This window comes from Ciona intestinalis, unplaced genomic scaffold (genome assembly GCF_000224145.3).
Source record: "Ciona intestinalis unplaced genomic scaffold, KH HT000076.2, whole genome shotgun sequence".
In the NCBI taxonomy this organism is placed as follows: Eukaryota; Metazoa; Chordata; class Ascidiacea; order Phlebobranchia; family Cionidae; genus Ciona; species Ciona intestinalis.
Genome location: NW_004190398.2, coordinates 32,310 through 42,304, shown reverse-complemented (window position 1 = coordinate 42,304; position 9,995 = coordinate 32,310). Strand labels below are relative to the sequence as shown.

At 35.4% G+C, this 9,995-nt stretch overlaps 1 protein-coding gene across 1 annotated transcript in view; it reads left to right on the top strand.

The window, feature by feature from the left end:
* Positions 1-537: 537 nt before the first annotated feature.
* Positions 538-9,995, top strand: part of LOC104266555 — a 36,838-nt gene continuing 27,380 nt past the window's right edge. Inside the window, exons 1-12 of the mRNA XM_026838385.1 lie at positions 538-671; positions 889-921; positions 1,838-1,989; positions 3,809-3,870; positions 5,378-5,477; positions 5,809-5,967; positions 6,047-6,174; positions 6,249-6,328; positions 6,474-6,625; positions 6,690-6,745; positions 6,811-6,907; positions 7,098-7,253. Coding sequence (XP_026694186.1) covers positions 620-671; positions 889-921; positions 1,838-1,989; positions 3,809-3,870; positions 5,378-5,477; positions 5,809-5,967; positions 6,047-6,174; positions 6,249-6,328; positions 6,474-6,625; positions 6,690-6,745; positions 6,811-6,907; positions 7,098-7,253 — 1,227 coding nt within the window. The 5' untranslated portion in view covers positions 538-619. The remainder of the gene's footprint in view (positions 672-888; positions 922-1,837; positions 1,990-3,808; positions 3,871-5,377; positions 5,478-5,808; positions 5,968-6,046; positions 6,175-6,248; positions 6,329-6,473; positions 6,626-6,689; positions 6,746-6,810; positions 6,908-7,097; positions 7,254-9,995) is intronic.

Below are 9,995 nucleotides of genomic sequence, written 5' to 3'. Positions count from 1 at the left end.
GGCCGCTCCAAACTAATCAAAATTATCCACTCACATTTTTTAGATTAAACCCCCGTACATTTATTAGGGTTGCGAAGATGGGACACCTTTAACACATTGGTCCAAATATCTTGATCGTGATTTAAACAATTACCACCGGTCAATGGGAGTCGTTTAACAATATAATTCTTTGAATGTTTTTTTTGTTTACTACCGAATTGGACGAGAACATAGATCAAAAAAGTGTCCCATCTTCCCCCACCCTACTATTCAACGAATCACATTCCCAATAATAATGCTTGTTGGTCAAATTTAATACCATATTACTCGCGACAAACTGCTTAAAACGACAGTTATCTTATCTTCGCAATATACCTTTGTCTGTGTGTTTTTTCTCACAAGTTTTCGGTCTCATTGTTCACACGGAAACCCCCTGTATGACGTCACAGGGGACGGTTGTCATGCTTGATTCCACAACCTTAATCGACGAGGGCTCTCTCGCTAAAGGAAACGGATGCCTGAAAAAGAATTTGCCGTATTTTGTCAGCAGTTCAGAAGGCAGACTGTCATTCTGATCGTGGCACGGCTAGAGGCTCCACGAGGGAAACTTGAAACAAATAGACAGAGTGCTATATCCAACATGAGAGGCGACGTTTATTTACAATGCTTGTTCGTGCTGCTTTGCGTGGGGGGTAAGGTTATTTTAATAACTTGTTTTACTTTTCCATTATGTAATTAAAATACTTATCTAAACACCACTAAAACAGCCTGCTATGCAAAAAATAAATACTATATATGGCTTCCATTTAGGTGGTCAGCCAATTTTGCTCGTTTGTCGCTTCTGTATTTAATTTTGACAACAGAATTTATTCCGCGTGGATTAATAAATCTAAAATTTATACTTTTCAGGTTTACATGCGCAATCCACTATTACAGACAATAGTAAGTACATCCTGTGTTGGAATTTGATACATTTTCGGTAAAAAAAGTGTGTGAAACAGGATACTCACTTATAAGGACAGTCGTTTTCCCGCCACGTTAGAATGAAATCATAAATTTATTCAACGTAAACGATCCTGTGTATAGAATGGTAGAGTCGGGGAAGTCGGGACGCTTTTAGCACATAATATCCAAATACTCCGATCGCCTTTTAAACAATAAATAACGTTATATAAGAATCGTGAGGATACGGTTTATAATCAGTTTAAAAATTTTTTACTACCAAATACGGTTTACAATCAGTTTAAAAAATTTGTTTACTACCAAATAGGACGAGAAAATAGATTAAAAAAATGTTCCGTAAAGTCCCAATCCTTATTCTGGTTATACAGTTTTAAAAACAATGCAAAAGCAAATTGTTTTTTTTTTTTGAAATCTCACAAGCAAATGTTTAATTTAGTTGCCACACGCTATAAAAGCATTTTAGCGTATTTTTTTCTTTAAAATGGAGGGACAAAATATGAAACATGAAACATCTTACCCCAACGTACTGATGTATGTTTTATCCATACGCGTGCTTTTATAAAATATTTTTTTCGCTTTACCGTCTTCAAAGAGAAAATAAAAATTACGTTATATTAAATATAAAAAATTATTGGGCTATTTGTAGTTGCATGGAATTCAATATTTTCTGTTTTATTGAATTTTTTTATTGATTGAAATTCTCTGTTTGACTATAAATCTCGCAAGGATAGAAAATGACAAAGTTTGATGTTCACCAGACATCCTCGTGACTTCAACTTTGTACCCTTTCATAATTCACATTTTTTTAGATTTTCACATGAAGTTTTTATTACCGCAAAAAAATCTGAATTTACTCATAGTGCATATACCCCCCTGCATAATCTTCATTTTTTAGATTTGGGAAACGTCCAAGCCATTATTTTGGCTTTGAATGCTTCCTCTGACGTTATCACAGCTACGCTACCCGACTTTCATCACTACACTTATGATGGTTCGTCCACATCCATTAGCGATGGTGGTGGCGATATGTATGACGGTGGTAATGAGGTAAGTAATCTATTTTTTAACAACAATGACACCGGGACCCTTTAAATTAATAATTAAATTCGCTAATATTATAAATCATGGGTTCTGGAATTTTCCGTTAATATTATGATGATATTCCGCGGTAACAGAGTGGTTATAGACAGTACAGGTTCGGTCCTGCCACTACTGTGTACGTTTTTGTCTTAATTGGGAAGCACACTGAAATGAAATAGCTCAAAGCCAATGGTTCCTTATGGGTCTCGTAGATAAAATTCGTTCCTAATGGGACGTGTAGAAATAAAACTCATAAATTTGTATATGCGGTATAACTCGTATGATGTGGCTTGAACGCATGTGTATGAAATAATATAAACTCCCAGCATGTTATAACAGTAGTTAACCCGCGACGCGGGAATTAAATTAGTTTCTTTCGTTTAAAGACTGTCGCAAATTAATCTGACTTACAACCCCAAAAAGTTTGCGATTGTTTTGGTTGAACATTGCTCGCAAGAATCGCTTCGTGGGCAACCTATATAGAAAATTTCCCCTACGCGAACTAATGCGGGTGTACGACGTGCACTAAAATAACAAATTTACATAATGAATGAGCGGAATTTACCAATACGTTATTTTTGGTAAATTTTATTTGACGCCCTACAATAGATTTCACGCACTACAACGTAATGAGCATTTTATACCATTATGGCACTTGAGTCTTAAAGCGCGTCCACGATCTCGAGTGTTCACGTAATAATAAAAGAAATTTTAAAAAGTATTCATAGCCAAAGGTTTTTACTTATTTTTCGCATCATTTTATGTCAATTAATACATTTTTTTCAGTCAAAAAATTGTAGAAGATAATTTAGGATATTATGTCATATAGTAGGGTGGGGTAAGACGAGACACCGTTAGCATATGATATAACCAAATATCCCGACCATGTTTTAAATAATTATATAACAAAGGTATATGGGAGAGGTGAGGATACGGTTTTACAATTCCTTTAATTTTCTTTATTTACTACCAAATGGGACGAGAAATAGAATGAAAAAGGTGTCCCATCACCCCCACCCTACTATATGTTGCGAAACACTTTCTCGTGTGTTCTTATGCAAAACGCCCTAACCTATACCATTGTGGGCGTATGTGTCTTTGGGCAAAACAAATACCGGACATTGCCGCAATCCCGGGATTACTATCAGTTGTCCAAATCGTCATGCAGGAAACAAAATTCCACAACAAAGTTATACATTATACACGTGTATGGTGTCCAGCATATACGGTTTAACTCGTAGGCGGGAGCTCAAAACTCGATTTTTTTAAAATTGAATAACAGCGCGATAAGGAAATTCAACGTAGCGAAAATAAAACTGTAGAAATTCCAAACGCATTTAATTCGTCATAAAAACCAACTCACTGTGAAATTGTATTCTGCGCCACAATATGCCACACAAGACGTATCGAAACTGATTACGCAACTTTCCAAACCTCAAAATTTCTGTTCGTGTCGAAATGCAGAAGTAGTGAACCTATAGACAAAGAAACCCTCAGGGTGGGGTAAGACGGGACTTACCTAGCACACATTATCCAAATATCCGGATTGTGTTTTAAATAATTAACAACGGTCCATGAAATTCGTGAGGATACGGATTTATAATTTTTTAAATGTTTTTGTTCACTACAAAATGGGACGCGTGTCCCATCTGCCCCCGCAGTACTATAAAATTTATATTGCTTAATTTTAAATCATAAAATTTCTGCTCAAAATATAAACTTATTAACCGAATATGCGCATATGCGATTTTTTAAAATTGGTTTTATTTCTTGTTCTATTTAACAGGTCCAGGTGTTAAACGGTTTCGACGTCGTTACAGTTACTTATGGCTTCAACGATACGTTTGGGTAAGTCAGGCCTGGTTATTGCATTACTATACCACAGCGGTCTAATTATCCTTGGGACACACGGATGCGCACAGTAGCCTATACGCTGGTTTTATTCATCTTTATAACGGCGCCCTTTATAACAGGTTCGTATGTTCGCTGCCACTAAAGTAGGCCTATACATGTGTGTCCTTAAGGAAAATGGAAAAATCCAGAATGATAGCCTATAAAAATAAATGACTACATGTAAGTTTAAAATGGCCGCTGATTCTGCCACCGTTTGGAATTCTTAAAAATAACCTACATGGTCGAAAGACAAGTCCCAAGTCGCCATAACATCAATAGATTGCTACCACAACACACCATCCTTTTACCTGTTGATTGATGAATTTCTACTTTTCAAACAACAGTTGTTTGATCCTTGGATATAAAGGTTAAGTCACGAGGATGTCTGGTGCGCATCAAATTTTGTCAGTTTCCATCCTTGCGAGATTTAGTCAAGACAAAATTTTCAAATTATGTTTGAGTTCTTGGGTAAAAAGCAAACCCTTGAAAAACACAAAACTTTAAATTATCAGGGTTTAGTCAAAATTTCACGATATTCGTTGACGTTACATGTAATAATATGTAATATGTTTGGACACAGCATACAATCCGCTAAACATATGGACTGATTGTTAGGATATAATAAAAGGTTGGTCCTATACAGCTTCGATGATTATAGGCTACGCTCTACAATACTGTGTAATGTATGATTAGCATTAGATCAATTTAGAGAAAACATATTGGACTATCTATGTCCGCCACGAAACAAACGTTTTCAAAAGAAACACAGATGGGTTGGCTACGCTGGATTAACCTAAATTTTAGTCACGCCTCTGACTTTGTATACCATGTTCCGTATTCCGTCCCATTTCTGTTTACTTACGAAAGTAAAGTTTTCTCTTTTCACGGGAGTTTCCATTTCCGCAAAAAATTCAGGATCATTTGAAACGATTTTGAAACGAATTTTGTGAATTTCTGAATGAACTTGACCTTTTTGCTTAATTCTAAAACGAAATCCCTTCCGATAACAAAAATACGTTTAAAAACACATACACAGTTTTAATGTGGTTTCTTCTAAAAGTTTTAGTTATGGATATATCAATCAATTCATGGACTCAATTGGTTTGTTGAAATAAGCCCAGATTTTGTGATTATAAGATTATAATAACTGGGGATTGGCGTATTGTCAGCAGTTATCTGTGGCGTCCATACGTTGAATTGCAGTGTCAAAAACACGTTTAAGCTATACCATGGTGTGTTTCTTATAGTTTTGATTTGTACATTTTATAAAAAGCACTACACGGATCGATCTATGAAAGCTATCTTCTTATATTCTTTTTCCCAAAAGTATTTACCTAGATTCCACTCAACAACGATTCACGGTCGTTTTGTTTAAGTTTCGGGTTTTACTATAGTGAGTTTCATAACTGTGTTTACCCTGTGTTTAATTTTACAATTTGACATTATGTTTTGTTTATTGCAGGAATGACGAGTATCAAGCAGCAAATATTCCTGGGCATCCATTCCAACTAGGAATATGGATCGGCAATGAAAGGCGAAATCTGAATACACTTCAGATTAGAGTAAGATCATATTTTATCGAGTACTGTTTATAACTGATTTATAATTCTTGGAGTTGGATTAAATGAAATTAAACTATGCTGTTTGCATGAGGTTGTGCATAACCTTGTTCTATGAAAACCGCATTCACAGTGTATGTTCACCTTAAGCAATGCCATCGATTTTTATATCTGCCCTTTAAGCATATATAGATAATACATTGTATTACTTGTTTTTTTGTCAAAATCGTACACACTGATTGGGTGACCGTGGTAACAAAACATGCCAAAAAAGTAATTAGTAATTTTAGAATCAGAAAAACTATTTCGTTTAAACTTTATTTGATGTAAACAGGTGACTTCAAATTTTGGAGCAGATGGCAGCGGGTCAGCAACAACACAGTCCGGTAACGTAGAACTTGGAAATTTCCAACTCACCTACAAGGCTAGGCAGATCTATAATGCCGGTGACCCCAGTGTTTTAGAAGTGTATTACGTCGTTAATAACACCCAGGTATATACTTTTTCATCAATACATTTAAACGCTTGTGATCATTCTAATCTTAGTGAATATTATTGTTATTCCTTTGCAGCAATGGTCCTCTAATACCGAATGGTCGTTTACACTTACTGTTAGATCTAGCGGAACTCAAAATGGTCAAAACACAGCCATGCTTAGCAGCATGAGCAACGTTTTCTTCGGCTATACTTTATTGTCAGCGTAAGTCTTTTATTTGTAGTACATGACATGATGATATGCATTTATGTACTGATTATACACATCTAAATGAACAGGAGAAATGGTCGGTTCACATCAGATACAGAACTTGCTGCTGTAATGAGAGAATATCTTCAAATCATTTCTAATATCTCAGGTGAAGTGCTGTTTCATATAATATGCAATGTGCTATAAAAGTTACAAACTTACTGGCCCAAGTTTGCCACTGTTTCAATTTGATGTCGGATAAATTATGTTTAAGTGTCTGAAAAATGCCATTAAATATTAAATTTTTCGTTTAGTATCCCATTCTCAAGTGCAGCAATCATTGAAAGCGATTTCAAACTACAGTGAGCAAATCACATGTCAAGTTCCAAACTTCTACAAATACAACTACGACTCAGTGAATCAAATTAGTGATGGTGGCTTCGATATGTATGATGGTGGAAACCAGGTAGGTGTATGAGAATGGGTTGGCTAGATAATGGAAAACACATTATTGAAACAATCTTTTTTAGATTTACTTTGGCAAAGGGCAACAGTTGGTCAGAGCAAGTTACAACCAAACTTTCAGGTAAGTCCAGTTTTTATTGTCTTTTATTTTTAAAAAGAATACAAAGTAAAATAATCTTCTCACAGTTTCCAAGATTACACATTTTCAACATTGGCTACTTACCCATTCACTGCACTGATGTGGGTTGATGGGAATACTGATGGACAGAATTACACCATTGAGGTAACTGAACTGTAAAACTTCTCAATTATACAACTTTGTTCTTAAACTAGCTCACAAATATCCCCAAAAATGTAACCTTTTGAAATTAAATTGTAAGGATCAATTTGTTGTTATAGTACTTAATTTTTGTTATAAATGGACTTAATTTTTAAATTAAGTGTTAAACCTTTTTTTTTATTTTAATGTCCAGGTTCGATCAAACGCTGGTGCGGATGGTGCTGGAAGAACAGCAAGAAATTCTGGTTGGTTGTATCCAAATGGTTACATCATTCATTTTGAATCATTTCAAATCTACGGCACACAAGACCCAACTATTTGTGAAGTTTATTTCCAAATAGAGAACAATGTAAGTCGAAGTATTGAAATACAAGAATATTTTATTATGCTTTGAGATGTGAAAGTAGGTGTTGGTAATGAGTTAAAAAAAGTTAAATTGATTTGGGCAATGCTATTTAGATGGGTTGGCTTGATTACATATTTATATGGATAATTTAAATGTGATATTAGGGGGTTTAGTAGTATATACCTTTTTTCAGGCGTGGGGTTCAAATTTCCGCACAAGGGTCATCTTACAAATATTAGGTAATGATCAAAACAACGTACGAAACCATGCAAGTGTAAGCAGTACATCCAGAGCCATGTTTGGATACATGCTCCTATCAAAGTAAGCATCTGAATGACTTGTATTAAATAGATTGCCTTGCTAACTAAACATCTAATACAGACGGGATGTAAGAGGTGATTTAATCACAGAAAATGAAATTCGGAACTCCTTGTATGAGATGGTGAACCTCATAGCTGGACCTGGTCACAACCTTCGTAAGTTGTATATATTACTTAAGCAGAATTTTTTTATATTGGTGGCAAGTATTGATTTTCAAGTAAGTGTGTCTGACTTGAATTATTTGCTTGAATAGTGGTTGTGGTAAATTGACGAAGTCCATGTTAAAACACAGACAAACATCTTAGTCATTGTGGTTCAATTGAATGGTTGAATGTAACTTACTTTATCCTTACGCGGCCAGAAAACGGCAGTTGTTATAACACGGGTCTTCTGTTTTATACATGTCGGGTCGGCGTGCTAACGAACTGTGCTACGGTGCCGAATTATACCTTGTACTTTGATATCTATTTTGCATTGACAGCCACTCCATTCCCCATGCTCCCCAAACCAAATGTTGATTCTTCCACAACTGCCATCCCTGCAACAACAACTGTGGATCAACAAACAACAGCACCAACAACAACAACAACTAGTGAGTTCTCTCACAAATTCTAACTTTTTTTAAATGAAAAAACTTTATAGCAACTTTGTTTTTAAATTCCTTGTGCCGTGGCAAAAAAGGCGCGCCTGCCTGTAACTCAGAGGTAATTGGTTCAAGGTTTGTCGCTGGTACCATTGTGGGCGTATGTGTCCTTGGGCAGGATATTTAAGTGGTTGGACTTGATTTTACTAGATTATTAATTGCAATACGATTTTTGCAATTGAACAAAGTGTATTTCCTTTTCTATAATCTACAAATATTTGTTTAGATTTTGCCACCGTCAAGGCCATTGTTTTGGCTTTGAATGCTTCCTCTGACGTTATCAGAGCGACCCTACCCGACTTTTATAACTACACTTATGATGGAACGCAGCCCACATCCATTGGCGATGGTGGCAACGATATGTACGACGTTGGTAATGAGGTAGGTCAAATATTTGACAATTGGTTTAATTTTTTTAGCAAAAATATGCCAGCACTCATTGCTGCTCTTAAATATATCAAGACGCAAGTACTACACCAATTTTTTTATTCAATATCAAGCAAGGCAATTTAAAAAAAAATTATTTTTTTTGTGTTTAACAGATACAAGTGTTAAACGGAACAGGATCTGTCACAGTTAATTACGGCTTCAACAATACATTTGGGTAAGTCTGGATGTGATAACTGATTGAATTATACTAAGTTCATGGCTGAGCATCTTCTTTTTTGGCTCTTGACCGAAAATTTCGACAGCTTTGATGCGCTTGTACATTAGCGATAATGAAAAATACTAAAAATGAAAAAAGGTAGCTTCACTTTCTCCTAATTGTTTACCTTTTTTCCCAACTTCTGCAAATTAGGAGTGGTGTGTGTGTTTCCCTATCCCAAGCTTTTTTTGACTTCAGTACATTCCTAGTAATTGATCAATGAAAGCTCTCTTCTTACATGCATGTCACCAAAAATATTCACCTGGAATCGACTTAAAAAATATGTTCACACACGATTCGTAGTTGTTATATTGACTTTCGTTTTGAATAAACATTCTGACTTGTTTTAGTTTTACTATAGTGAGTTCGTGACTGTCTGTGTTCAAAGTAATTCGCAATTTAACATTATGTCTTGTTTATTGCAGGAATGACGTGTATCAAGCAGCGAACATCCCTGGGCACCCATTCCAACTAGGAGTATGGATCGGCAATGAGAGAAGAACTCTGAATACACTTCAGATTAGAGTAAGATAGTGGTTTTTTGTATCAAGTACTAACTAAATTATAACTCTTGGAATAAACAACCTTGTTCCATAACAACAGCATGTATGTTCACCTTAAACACTGCCATAGATTTATTTATATATACATTATACTGTTTCTTGTTGAAATCATACACTCCAATTGCCTAACCGTAGTAACAAAATTCTTTAACAAATCTACGAAAAACAAATGTCAAGAAAGGGCCTAGTAATTTAAAAATCAAAAAAATAGTTTTGTTTAAACTTTATTTGATGTATACAGGTGACTTCGGATTTTGGAGCAGACGGCAGCGGGTCAGAAACAACACAGTCCGGTAAAGTAGAACTTGGAAATTTCCAACTCACCTACAAGGCTAGACAGATCTATAATGCCGGTGACCCCAGTGTTTTAGAAGTTTACTACGTCGTTAATAACACCCAGGTATATACTTTAGTAAGATTTGTGAGCTGAGTGTCCAGGTTATCAATACTTCAAACGTAGGCAAATCTCAAGATTTCATTTATTTTAAGTTTAGCTTTTATGAGAGGTAATCACACACCAATACCCCCTGGTTAAAACTCTAAAATAGCTTAAAAAAATTACAGCATGAGTT